General features: G+C 35.3%; 1 protein-coding gene across 2 annotated transcripts; it reads right to left on the reverse strand.

The window, feature by feature from the left end:
- Positions 1-3,663: 3,663 nt before the first annotated feature.
- On the reverse strand, positions 3,664-11,237 carry LOC110767467 (P-loop containing nucleoside triphosphate hydrolases superfamily protein). Of its 2 annotated transcripts, XR_002528329.2 has the most exons (12): positions 10,688-11,237; positions 10,339-10,348; positions 9,571-9,633; positions 9,089-9,202; positions 8,760-8,821; positions 7,442-7,496; positions 6,970-7,171; positions 5,959-6,065; positions 5,167-5,222; positions 4,357-4,449; positions 4,102-4,259; positions 3,664-3,924 (listed from the first exon to the last, which is right to left on the reverse strand). XR_002528329.2 is itself a non-coding variant. In XM_021971011.2 (11 exons), exons 1-11 carry the CDS (start codon positions 11,123-11,125, stop codon positions 4,152-4,154), a joined length of 1,308 nt encoding a protein of 435 aa, XP_021826703.2. In that variant the 5' UTR covers positions 11,126-11,237; the 3' UTR covers positions 3,946-4,151. The 2 variants fall into 2 exon arrangements, 1 of the variants encoding a protein (XP_021826703.2); XM_021971011.2 differs by lacking the exon at positions 3,664-3,924 and having other exon boundaries at positions 3,946-4,259.
- Positions 11,238-14,338: the final 3,101 nt, after the last annotated feature.

Consider the following 14,338-nt stretch of genomic DNA (forward strand, 5'->3'; position numbering starts at 1 on the left):
TAAAATCCAATGAAATACTAGAGACTGAACGAGTGCTAATTCCATATCCCAAAAGAAACATATCAAGCTTGACCCAAAAATTAGGTGTGATAGACTGATAGGTGGTCAAATTCTAACCCTACTATTACTGGGTAGAATGATTCCAAGTCGATACTTTTTTTTTATAAAGTCAAGAGAAATTAAACTAAACCCTAATAGTTAGTTAGGCATCTCCCTATCAGAATTGAATGCTAATAATCTTCGCATCCACAAATAAGGAACTCTTTTATTACGTTTTCAATGGATTAAAGAGTTAAATCCAAAACTTTCTCCTTAACTTGAAGACAATGATAAAGCCATTTGTTATGTACTACGAAAGCGACTGATTGTATACAAATAATTGAGGCTTGGCAGATGTTCTTAATATGCTTCTCTATCTCACTAGTCACTAGTGTCCCTAAGGAAGACAACAATGATGGAATTTTGAAATTTTAATGAGTGGAGGAAGCTTTGAGAGTGTGGCTCTCCACATCGTCTCGCCACTTAGGCCTTCGTCTTCTGATAATTAATTCTTCAGTTGGTCCCATGGAAAAAGACACTAAATGTTTGTTGTCTTTGATCACTGGGGATGATTTTACCCATATTCACCGCATAGCTAATTGCGTGACAAATCACCTTGTTGCAAGATTTGCTTTGAACATTAGATCTTCCCGCTGTCATTAATGTGTACTTTTCGAGGATTTGTAGTTCCCTTTAATCACTTTTTAACGGAGAGAGAGTAAGTTACTTGATTAGATCGATGATGATCAATCCCTCATGTATAGAGATGTTCGCACAATCCTCTTCGCTTGTGCCTATCTATTTTGAATTGTACTTCTTTCCTCAATTATATCATATCGTCTTTTTTCTAAAATAATAATAATAATAATAAAAACAAAAGAGTGGAGCCTCGTTTTGTAGGACAAGTTTGCAACAACAACCATAACAACAACAATAAAAAGATGAGAATCATGCTATATACTCTGAGAACCACTAATATCGTATGTATTTTGTCTACGCAAAAAGGATGATGAAGCATCTTTCATGTCGTGAATGGTGTTGAAAATTTGAAATTTCGACACCATGAAACTTTCCTTATTGGGTTTACTCTTGAATTGAATAATGTGAAAACAAAATTGGGGAGCATATGAAAAAGGAGATGAAGGCCTTTTGTCAAGTATGTGATATTATGTTAGCATCAAAGACAATGAGCTCACAAGTGATGCCTTCCCAACCAATCATGTCATTTTTTTTCTTTATCAAAGGCATCCATGCTTTAACTCAAAGCCAATGAGACAAGATAGCACAATTAGTGCTATTGTGCATCTTCTTTTAGCATTTGCAAGCGACTTTACAATGTAAAGCACCAACCCTTAGGACACATAAAATTGGCAATTAAGATAGTCTTTTGCATGGTTTGCAAACAATGCTCGACTCGAGTTATCAAATTTATTCACCAAAATATACAAGTTTAGGCAAGTTGGCTAGAGTGAATGTGCTTCCCATTCTGCACTCAAGTTCGAATCCCCCTCTCTTAAAAGATGCAAATCTACTTTTGTTATATAGAAATAACTTTCAGCTGTTTCACGTTTAAGCATTAGATTCCATGAATGCTTTCTTTTATTGATGATATGCGTAAAGAACCTGTGTGTGGCCCCCTTTTGCCTTTCGAGACTTTGCCCATTTAGCAACATAAATAATGAAGTAGAAAAAAATGTTTAAAGCAGGATTTGAAAATTTATTAATCAAAGTAGAGTTGGATAATCATGGACTTATGCTCTTGCCCTAAGAATTATTCACAAAGTCATGTGAAAAAGGAAAGTGAAAAATAAAGCAAATTCAACGAATGTTCATATTCCAAGTTAAGTTCATCCAGATGAATATTGGATAAAGCATTATCTATATAAACAGCTTAGGGTCCATAAATCATCTATCTCAGACGCAGTTTGCTTTGTCCACAGATTTGTTGATGGTTGACCTCAGCGGCGAAGCCAGGATTTCATGTGTGTGGGGGCCTTTTACAAATTATAAAGAATCAAAAATTCGAACTCACAATACATACGAAAAATAGTATATATATATCACATATGTCAATAATCATATTGCTTATTGGTTGCAATCATAATTGTCCTCAACAAAGGGATAGAAAAATACATTCTGAGCAAGAAAAATTGCAAGAGATAGACAAATAGTAGCGATTTAGCAAATATCTTTGAAGCTTTTCCCCCCATTAAAGCCAATAGAAAGAAAAAATCAAAGTTTCACAAACTAAAAAAAACCTTAGGTCCCTTCATGCATTCATATCATACATGGAAAAATGTTTTATGTAAAAATATTGACTAAGTATGAAAAATAGTTTTTCAAAATAATTATTTTCTCAAGATAATTTTTGGCGGCTTTTATTCCTTACACATCAAATAAGAAAACTTGATTTTATGGGATTTTAGTATGAAGTATATATTGACTTAATGAGCCATCAGTTTTAGCCTAAATCGTATTTTGCACTAAAACCGATTTTTCATATTTTGATTTGGTGGGAATTTGATTTTCTAGTATTTTTATTTGAATCCAAATAAGGGGTACTTCCTTATTTACATTGTAAACTTAAGTAAATGGAATAATATAAAAATAAAGGAAAGTAAGGTAATTTGTACACATGGAGTGCACCACTACCAGCCGAGCAAAGAGGCAATTTGAAGCATCTCCTTGTGCCTTAATAAGTCCACCACAACACATGTAGGTACATATCATAACATAAAGTATTTGAAATAATATATATATAGAAATACATAATAATATATTACTTTTAAAATATAAAAAAATTGAGTGGGGGCATGTGACCACACTGGTCCCAATGTAGCTCCGCCCCTGGTTGACCTTCGAAGCACATATTCTGTCTAAGATTTAGTGAGAGAAAAGTGGAGGTTCTTGTAAGTTGTAAGATTGCTCTTTAATGTATGTCGTGTATGTGTTATATACGCAGCCAAAACTTCTGAAGAGAGATCCTTCTTCCTTTTAGAAAAGAAAGAACGACATTGTTGGGACTTGGATGCATCTGGTCAGGGTCGGAGCTAGGATTTTATGTGTGGGGAGATAAATTATAAAGAACAAGCTTTAGTTGAATTGATTTTTGCACAAGTTAAGAAAATTCACGTACCATATATATATATATATATATTTGAATATGATTATACACAATGACATGTTATTGTATGGGTGTTTGAAACTTTTGGGTGGCCAGGGTTACTGGCCCATGAACATGTCGCAATTTGGTTAACAAATAAAAAAAAATTCTCAGTAAAGAATTACCTTAAAAATAAATTGAAACCGTATAATTATTTTCCTGTGACAAAATGCTAAGACAAACAAAGTGTTTTTCACAAGTGGACCATACCTGAAAAATGAGTGGTCGTGGTTAAAGGTGAATAACTCCAAAATTCACAACTTAAATTACAAGGTAGAATAAAAATAAATAAAATTAGAAGCTAGAAAAAGAAGGGGTCAATTTGAATTCCACGTGGCATTTGCTAAAGTGCTACAAGACACTAGAGATATGTCATAGCTGAATCATTGGTTGAGCATTAGCTTAGTGGCTGAGTAGCTTAATTTGTTCAGAGGGCTTGGAAGCCAATTAAGGAGAAGTGATTTCTCAGAATGTGATGGGTGATAATATCATAATATAATACAAATTGCTAAATCATTTTCTTTCCAATAAAAAGAAAGAATGTCTTAATCATCTGCTGCTATGAATTGTCACCATAGTAGTCGTATGGTTATGAATTTAGTGGATATACATGCACTTCTGATCAAACCAGAAATATAAAAGAAAAACAAAACTTCATCCAAATACGACGGAAAATACAGTTTTACCATTAGCGATAAACACACGCTCGCCGTTGGATTTGTCTGAAAACAAGAAAAAAAAAATTATAATATATATGTGCAAGTGTGTTTTGACAGTTTTGCTTTGTAGTGATTGAAAATGACATTTCCACAATTCTTTTTTTTTTGGTCATAAGACATTTCCACAATTCCATTTATGCAAATGCAACAAATGCAACAGGCCAAGGACATTCCACTCACCCTTGCATAACAGAACAAAATTACAAGGCATAACAATGACATCCCAAGTTCTAGTCATCCATGTTCTTCATGTATTCCTTTGAAAGTTTAGTCTCCATTATCAATTGCTGTTCTTTGAGCAGAGAATAGCCTGATTCAAGTAAAGCCTCAATTGTTTGCTGCACAAGGGAAACGGAAAACGACTCAATCGTTTGTTCAGCTGTGATATGGATTTCAGGTTTGTAAAGAAACCCTGGTTAAAATTGATGACACTACCTTTGGAGGAGTAAACGCAGGAAGGTTGTCATTTTTTCTTCGCTTTACAAGTTTGTCTCCCAGACTTTGAACACCACCAATATCTTCAACCCACTAAAAAAGAAAAGGAAACTAGTTAGAGAACAAATGTGCATAACTAATTAAAAAGTTTTACAAGAAATAAGATGACATAAAACTAGAGATGTTAGAAATCAAGCTAACCTAGACTAGTTTTAACTCATAATGGGAACTATTTGCGCTGCTATCTCTCATTATCAAGTTTATCTGCAGGGTTCCTCTTGAAAACATCATTCTTTTTAGCATTGCGCTTTTAGAATTCTTGTGGAACAGATAACAAAGATTTACATGAAATATCAAATTCTGTTCTCTTATATTGATTGTGTTAACTAATGGCTTAACATCCATTGGTCTCTCAGATTCTTTGACACTAAAGGTTACACCATAATTTATCCTTCTGAATTTTCATGATTACTTGTTTCGTTGGTTATTCATCAATGAGTTAGGCATGAAGACTTTGAGAAGCTGGAGCATTACTGAATATAATGCCCAACAGGTTAGGCATCAGGCATGAAAACTAGGCAACAAGTTAGGCATGATCCTACAAATAGTATGTCAATACTCAACAGTAACACAGATTACCACTATGATATTTAACATCTAAATCCCACTGGGTAAAAAACAAATTGTATTTATAGGATTCAAATGTTCAATCACAGAAAGACATAATTGACTTCCCAATCTTTTCACTTGATATAATAATTCGATAATATGTTACAGTGGTCGCACATTTCAAACCAGATTGTCATGTACCTTAGAAATTGACCGGTCATATGTTCGAGACCTCAAAGCTCCATAGAAATCCAGTGCTGCCCAGTCATCGAAAGTAAATAGTAATAACAATAAAAAGAAATAAACTATAATGCACAAGTCTTCAAATTATAATATGAAAGTAACAGTGAACAAAAATCTTCAGATTCAACTCTCACAGCAACCCACCCCCTCCCAACCGCTCGAAAAGAAATTTACCCAAGCAAAGATGCAGGTTTAATGTTCTAGAAAGATGTTAGAAATGAAAATTTTAGTACTGTATATAACAAAAGACATCAAGTGGAGAAAAGAAAAAGTTATTTTCTTTAGTAATGTTTACAGGGACTCAAACATACGCAGTGCCATTTCCTTTGTGCGTGTGAGATTGCTTTCCACATATGAATATGATACTTGGGAAGATAATGTTTTATATTACTATTTTAACCTTTAGTATACTGTTTGTTTTATTTTAACTACGTTGCAAGATGTGACAGTGTACGAATTCAGAATATTTAAACCGACTGGTCAAGATCACACACACACACTTTCAGACAATTGAGGACGTTATGATCAACAGCCTATGGTGAATCCAGAACATCTTGAAACTGAGAATCCACATGTATATGGGTGTGTAGAAGTGCTTCTTGTCTATGCTTCTTTTCTCTTCTTTTTTGAGAAGATGAAAACAAGTGTTTCTTGTCTATTGATTTTCAGATTGGAATTACTATACATGCTGAAAAGAAAATTGAGGGCACTGATTTTGTGAACAGAGAGGATATGAAAGCAGTGGGTTACCTTGATTAGGAAAAGTGTCCACTATACTTACAACTTCATCCCTAGACATGCCATCTTTCTCATACATTCTGTGAACAATATTAATGATATCCTCGTGGTTAGGCTGCCTGTTTCAGAAACAACATATCAAACAAGGGTGACATGTCTTGGTTCCTTCTAATCAAAAACGGAAAAGTAAGTATCAAACATAAACTCCATAAAATTAAATTAAAAAATACACAAACAATTAGTATAGAATAGCATTCAACATACAGCAGAAATTATTAAAGATACGGTGTGGTCAATAAAAGAAGAATGTAATTAACAATAACAATAGTGCAATTCAGTACCAGAACATCAAGAACTATATTTGGTGTACAACTATCTTGAACAACATTGTAATCCACAGTAATCTTGGCTACATAGTCCAAATTTACGGAAAAAGGCTCAACATATTCAATAGAGAATTCACGACAGAAAAAGAGGGAAAGACAGCTGTTTCCAATGGAACATGCATGTTATTCGCCATCCTGTGGTGATTATATTATTAATCATGTGGTTCATGCAAACAAGGTTGATGAAGAAATCACTTCTATAGGAAAAGACGTACAAAACACCTATCCAACTAAGGTCATGGACAAGAAGATAACCGATTTTCTTGAGAAAATTGATTGTATTTCCAATAGGAAAGATCCCCATACATACAAATACTTTTCTTTTCATTCAAACAAAGACTCACTGATATGTGGAAAATTTAAATAAGAAATTATGCAGGCAATTATTTCCTTCAAGGATGATGAAGGCACAAATCTCCAAGACAACTTCTCCTTTCAATGTGCAAGTTTGGAGCTTGGAACTGGGTATACTTGAACACTTCAAAAATGAACGTTAAGTTTTTTTCCAGTGGAAGAAATAGATGTCAAATTAAACTGGTTTGTTCCTTCAAATCACTAAACAGGAGCTCTTAATCCTTCGTCGAAAATCACATACCAGCAAAAAGGAAAATTTATCCTTTGTTGAACAATCACATACCAGTAAAACTTTTCCATCCTTCCATCACGGATTAAGGGAGCATAAATTGTTGACAAATCATTTCCTGTAACAATGATAGGAATTCTGTTTGTAATGTCTGATTCTCGCCAGTCTTGTCCAATACTAACTCTTGTAGGATTATCACATAGATTCATCAATGTTCCAACAACAATTTGATTATTGACTGTCATTTGAGTGTTTCCTACAAAAGAATAAACAATAACACATTTCACTAAAACTGAAACATGAATAAAACTAAAAGGTCTTCAGTCATTCCTACACACAATGACTAATGTTGGAAAGATATAAAACCATATAAACACATTCTTCCCGAAAAACCCAAAAAAAAAAAAAAAAAGAGAAAGAAAAGAAAGAATGGAAAAGGTTGGTACTGGCTGATGCATATGCTAAGCATTTCCTTTTTTCTCTTGGTAAGTTATCAAATGTCCAGTCTAAATCATACAGTTCTCACCAAATCTACCAAGGCCAGCATCAATGTCATTGATCATCAAGCAGCTCATCTTGCCCTGAAATAACCAAGAAGAATAGAAAGGTATAAAATAAAAATATATAAAAACTTAAAATTGTTGGAAAAAAGGGTTGTTCATCATCACTAACATGAATGAAACATCACTAGCATGACCTAAACATATGTAGACTGTAAAACAACTTTTTGGAAGCAACTAATTTGACGTGTTGTCTTCTATGATGGTGAGCACAGCCTTCAATCTTTAGCTGAAGGATCCTCTCTGTCATTTTTCCAACGGATGTGACAGATGATCTTTAAATACATAACCCTTGAAGCACTGTTCTAGTTTAAATGCAGCTGAGTTTGGCACCGGTGTGAATGTGGGGATAAAATTAGAAGGGCGGTTCATTCATTACTGTAGCACTTCTAAATTTCTCTATATGGTGTATCTTGCCAGCAATTTTCCAGTGTGTCCTTCAATCTAATCCTTTCAGATCATGTCATGAATGGTTCTTCATCCCCAGCATCAAGGGGATGAAAAAGGAGGAAAATCTGAAACCCCTAAATAAATCCTTCCTAGCTTTCTGACAATTATTTTCAAATTCTACAATCTCACTTTCAGTTTCCGGTGACTTGGTAGTGTTAAGTTAGCCTTAGGCCTCTTGACCCATAGAGAAGAAAGAGATAAGCAATGAACGGACTAGACCAATGAAAGTGGACCTAGGTTTTTATTCATTAGCCATACACTTTAAATTCAAAGTCTAGACTCTAAACCATCCAGTAGGCAATCGTAACCGCAGATTTTATAAAGCTGTTCCCCATTATTACAGATGGAGTGTCTAATAAAAATCCGAAAGAGATCTAAAGAAGCTTTATCTAATAAATGTGCATGATGTACACAACAAGAGAAGTGAAAATTTGAATTACTTAGTGCTTGACCGAGTTATTCTTTTATAGCAGAATCTATTTTCTAATATAAAAGAAGAAATAAATTACTACTTGGGAAACCAATTCTCAAACAGGTCTATCCTCCAGAGGATTTGGAAGAGGGAAGGAGCTAAAGGTGCTCTGCTAGTGCTTTCTTTCAGACTTCAGGAGAACACATCTCTATACCTTCTTTGAGATGACAATGCTAACCTCTCTCTCTCTCTCTCTCTCTCACACACACATAGGCAATGTTCACAGACCCCAGTATACGCAGACGAAAGAAAAAGAGGGAGAATCATAAATCAAAGTAAATTTTGTGCAACGATTAAACACTGTTTAACTTCATAACCCAAGACATACATATATTAACAGTGAAAGTGGTAGAGCTTCTAACTTGGTTCCGGACCACTTGAGAGGCAGTTCTATAGCGGTCGCGTATCAGTTTTCCTGGTTCTCCTGTAAAGTAACTTTTGATTATACACAGCATGATTATACAACAAAGTTAAGAACACAGTAAAAAGTCTTCCACTATCCTTGCAGAATATGACAGCTCAATATGTTGTTTAAGATTAGTAAAAGGAGTTGCACAGAGAATTTATATATATGTACATAAAAATTTATACTGAGTGGTATAATTAGAAAACATCAATAATTTAGGAAGTAGCCATGGAGAAAAGAAAATGGAAGAAATGGCAGTATAGACATTCTACAAACTCATCTTACCAGCTCTTTCTGATTCTAATTCTCCAGCAGACATAATTACAGGTTCAACTCCCATGGCTTGGAAAATAAGTTCAGTCTGAAATGATTTTCCTTGTCCTTTACCTCCCCAAATACCTGTAAGATAAAATGATAAATTTCCAGAGCACGTCTATTAACATATAACCACGTAAGAAGACTAAAACTCATTATCATTCTCATTCAAAAGATATTAAAAGCAATGAGATAGTTTAAAGTAAACGGCTAAAAGCAACCAAAAAGAAGAAGTTAGACCAATATTTTTTACCATATGGATGCATATGACTTTGCAAGATGTAATAACAAGTTATAACATCTTAAGAATCAGAAAAACTCTTAAAAAGAAACATGATTGAACACTCTTAACATGATATACCCACAATAAAAAATTTCATAAAATTATCAACTTTCAAGTTCAATGAGAATCCTTACGACAACCAGTAAAAAGTTATTGTGACTACATATACCTAGGATTAAAGGAACTTTAGTATTGAGAAGATGAGCAAGGTAGTTCTTCGCAATATGGCAAACTGCATTTTAAGAAAAACCCACATATATAAGATTACAACAAATACTTATTGATAAAGATGACTTTGATAAGCTGCACAAAACATGAATGAATCCAATAGTAAAACATTAAAATTATCAATTACAGGTTCCATCAAGGACACACATGTATGAATATAAGAATCCCTACTACAAGGCCGCTGACGGATAACATTAAGTGTAAATGAAGACAACGTAGAGTTTTTGTACAAGCCGTTATGGTGTTAGTATTACACTCTTGAAACAAGACCCAATTATTTTTGTGTCTAACATTCTCGAAGAAAAAAAAACACATGGCTTCCATGAAATAGGTTGAACGAGGTGTGGTGGTTGGTAGTCGTAATATCAATAGTTAACACTGACAAATTTATTGTCTAGGTTATTTTATTTTAGCCTTCCTCTGCACAATGTAAATACGGGCAAAGGTAAGAACTACTGTTAGGCCCTTGGAAAACTGAGCAACTGTCTGATAAACTGTATAGTAAATTTGCAAACTCAGAGGACAAACAAAACACGTCAAAATATATATAGCAAATGGCCACCAACACCACTGAAGAAAATATTGGAAAAGAATGTAGCACAGGAAGGTGAGATAGGTACAACGATTATTACCAAGTTTTCTTACTTTTTTTTACCCGAAACATCACAGGTATTTTTTCTAACCTTTTGCCCAGTATCATAGAACTTACCAACTTTATCCTGTCAAAGAGAAAGGCAACGAAAAAGACACAAAATCACTTACCAGATATTGTCAGCATAAAAATATAATTGAAAAAAAAAAAAAAAAAAAAAAGAAGCTAAAGATCAATTATTGTGATCTACTGACATCAACTAATAATAAATTCACACAGAATTCACATTGATACCAAATAATTGTCGTTGCTACTGCAAGAATCAATTCAATTGATCATTGAATTCACATCCATAAGAAGTTTAATACTCAAAATGAAGAATGCATTACTCACAACTTAATTAATTTCACTAAAATTGGATGAAACACAAAAGGAAGAAGCAGAAACAAACAGTATATGATCATACCATGAACAGAGGCGCAATGTAATAATCGCCCTGAAGGTACTGAAAGGACCTGGTGACCTTCTGCCGATAATCAAACACAATATCCGAGTCTCGGCCGAGGAACTTGCCGACGAAGAGGTCGTCGACGAGGCCAGCCCGGGCTCCGACGGCGATGTTCATGTTGTCGGCCTCTTTGCCCAACCTGTACAAGTAGTCGCTTCCCTCGGAGTCCTTGGCCTCCCACGAGGACTGATCTGAAAGCTTCTTCTTGGGCCCACCGCCGCCATTGTTGGTGTCACTGTTGCTGCTGTTGGTGCTGGGATTGGGGTCAGGGACAGGGGAGGGGTTTGCTGAGCAGCAAAGCGAGGAAATGGGGAGTTGGGTTTTGGTGGTGGGATGAAATGGGAGTGAGAAGATTGGGTTTTTGGAGAGAAATGGGTTGTAGTTGCAGAGAGTCATGGTGTTTGGGATTTGTGGGTTTGGACTTTGGAGGAGAGAGTGTGAGGATTTGGCGCCACAAATTAACCCAAAGCATATCCTCTGGAGTCCTGTTATGGTACGGAAAATTTTAACTTTGAACTCACCAAATGAAAACAACTTTTTTTGGGTAAAAAAAAGTTTAGGGGGAGATTTGCTACTCTCACCGCCAGCGTTAGGGGATACCCACAACTTCTAGCCGAAAGGACTTACACATGGCACCCAACTGAAAATAATTTTTGACTTCACAAATGAGTACATATTATGAGAAATGTTCACAAACTTTAAATTCACATCCTGACCGTGTTTCTAAAAATGGTTATTCCACACATAAACTTCTTCCTCTTTTACCTCTGTCCTTTCTTACTATTGGTTATCTGACATTGACATGCAGTGCAGATTGCTAGTTTGATCAAGACTCACATATTTAGGCGGAGGAGACCAATCGATGGGTGGAAATACATTATAGAGGAGCTAGGGCCAAATGCGAGGAAAGGGAAGGGTTCTGTTCCAACTTCTGAATGGCATATTCACTTATAAGCCTTCAATATGGTTTCGTGGTCACTCACCAATGACCAAATGCTTCCATTCCACGATAGCCTCTTGTTTATTTGCTTGCGAAAAAGAAACTTATGGTGCATCAGATCAGTCACGTTGACTTGTTACCACATGAACTTTTAGTTTAAAACACATGGTCCCAAAACAGGTGAAAAGAAGAGAGGAATCTCATTTTTTACGGCCAATCTCATTTGTTAAGAATTGCATCACTCTTTGGGAGGGCCGTCATTAGGCTTCATCCTCAATCCAAACCGAAACCAAAATTAACAACAAGATAAAGAGTGCAAAATGTCCGTCGTATCAAATATTTTTTTATCATGTATTGATAACATATCGGTATTAGTACTTTTAACCGTTTGACCAAATTAATTAGCCGTTAAATTAAATTGGTTAGCATGAGCCAACAATTAAGATATATGACCTTACCTAGGGCCATACATAAGGCGGAAGAATGACTCCAACATTCATAACCATAACCAAAACAACATACAAAATTCAGAGACATCATATTTCACAGGCTAATTGCTTTGTGGAAAATTGTGAAAAAATAATTGGATGGGTGCGTGGGTGTCCAGTGATTTGCCTTGCGTGTCCATAAAAATCTTCAAAATGAAGTTTTAAACCCTTGTTAATTTTATATGGCCCAATATGAAGAATTCAAGTCCATTGAGCATTTTGGACCTTTCTTCGGCTTGTGTGATCTTCTTCGTCTCTATGTCTCTGCCTCTCACAACAAGGACTTAAGTTAGGAATGGGCATCGAAACCGCAAAACCGAACCAAATCAAACCCAAAACAATTGGAGAAAGCCATATTAACCAGAAAAGTCAAAAATCAAGACAAAAATTGAACCAGATCGGTTTCGATCTTGGTTTTCCACCACAAGGAATCGGTCCAATACAATTAATTTTTATATACATTTATATTCTATATTATATATATTTTAACATGTGGCCCTTTTTTATTGGTTGTGTAGGAGGTTACAATAGGCACACACACACAAGATCATCACCTATACTATATCAATCTGACTTAGGGCTAGATTGGTATTGCTGTGCTTTTAAAAAAAAAATGATTTTACTGTGCTGCGAGAATAATTTGCTGGGAAATAAAGCTGTTAGGCGTTTGGTAAATGACATTTGAAAGTGATGTGAGAAATCAAAGTGTTTGGTAAATTTTTATCAAAAGTGCTTTTATTATGTATAATGACAAAAAGGCGCATGATAATAAAACTAATACTTTTTTTAGAAAAACAAATTCAACCACACAAATTCAACCACACAACATATACTTAGCAATTTTTTTTAAAAAAAAACATTATTTAAATATACAATTGTCTCATTTAAATTAATTAAAAAGAATAAGAAACAAAAAAGTTCATATTACAAATAAATAAAGTCAGAACAGTAAATAAAATTTTGCCAAAAAAAAAACAGTAAACAAATAAATAAACCTGACCCCCAATCTCTCTCTCTCTCTCTCTCTCTCTCTCTCTCAAATTTCATCACGATCTGGGCTTGGGATGCTGACGGTGTTTAGTTATTCTTGGCAAGTTCGAGTTTGAGTTCATATTTGGGTTCAGAGATTCGCTGCCTCCACACCTTTCACTCTTTAAGATTTGATTTTGTTTTGGTGGGGGAGCTGGGGATTGGATTTTTTATGGCTGGAGTGGAGATGACAGAGTAGGGAGCTAGGGGTTGGGAATTGTTTAAAGCTAGGGGTTGGATTTTTTGTGGCGGGAGTGGAGATAACAAAGTGGGGAGCTAGGGATTGAAGAAGAATCGAGCTGGAACGGGAGGAAGAAGAAGAATTGAGCTGCAGAACAAAGGATTATTATTTGTTCTAGGGGTAAAAGTTGTCAATTTAGAAAGTTATTAGGGGTACTATGGGAAAAAGGAAATATCATTTTGAAGAACCGGCTTTTTTTTTCACAACAGCTTTGAGAAGCTGGGTGGGAGCTGCTTCGCGAATTCGCTGTGAGTGACCTCAATTTCTAAAATAAGTTGCGTTCATTGGTTTTACCAAACGCTTTAGTTTCCAATATTTTTTTAATAAATTTTTTATCTGCAACAAGCACTCCCAAACAAGAGAAACTCTCATGTAACGGGGATAACACTTTTTGCTATCCCCGACCTATAATGCAATGACATGTAGGATAAATTTTCCATGTGTCATTGTGTTATTGGTCAGGGATACAAAACAGTGCTATCCCCGTTATAGGTAAGTTTTTCCTCCCAAACGCCACCTCAGGTTTTTCTTCCCCCTCCCATCCCATTTCCTCTCTGTTTCTCCTACCGCCAAACCTCTCTCAGCCACCGTCGTCACGCAGGTCAGATTCTCTCTGGCAGGACCTGACCCAAATTTTGTTTTGGAATCTGAGCCGAATTGACAGGACCCGACCCAAATTTCCACTTTGGAATTTGCACCGAACCCTGTGCATGTTCGACACCTGGCAGGTGCCGAGTACACTTGACCAAAATGCCCTTCAAACTAACATTTAACCATTTCTTTAAGGTTTGACTTCTGTCGAAAATTCGGCAAAATCTCCCCTGTAAATTGATCGTTTCCAAACTTTTACCCCTGCACAAAAAACAATTTATAACCCAACCGTTCAGCATGCACAATACTATAATTTTGAT

The sequence above is a fragment of the Prunus avium genome, chromosome 3 (genome assembly GCF_965620075.1).
Source record: "Prunus avium chromosome 3, drPruAviu1.hap1.1, whole genome shotgun sequence".
NCBI classification, from domain to species: domain Eukaryota; kingdom Viridiplantae; phylum Streptophyta; class Magnoliopsida; order Rosales; family Rosaceae; genus Prunus; species Prunus avium.

Bases quoted from the DNA above. Each gene is read 5' to 3' on its own strand.
- LOC110767467 (XM_021971011.2), bottom strand. From the start codon at position 11,125: ATGACTCTCTGCAACTACAACCCATTTCTCTCCAAAAACCCAATCTTC. The intron at 6,066-6,969 runs GTATGTGATTGT...TTTCTGAAACAG, and splicing joins AGGATGGAAAAGTTTTACTG to GCAGCCTAACCACGAGGATA. The intron at 5,223-5,958 runs GTAACCCACTGC...ATGACTGGGCAG, and splicing joins GGACACTTTTCCTAATCAAG to CACTGGATTTCTATGGAGCT.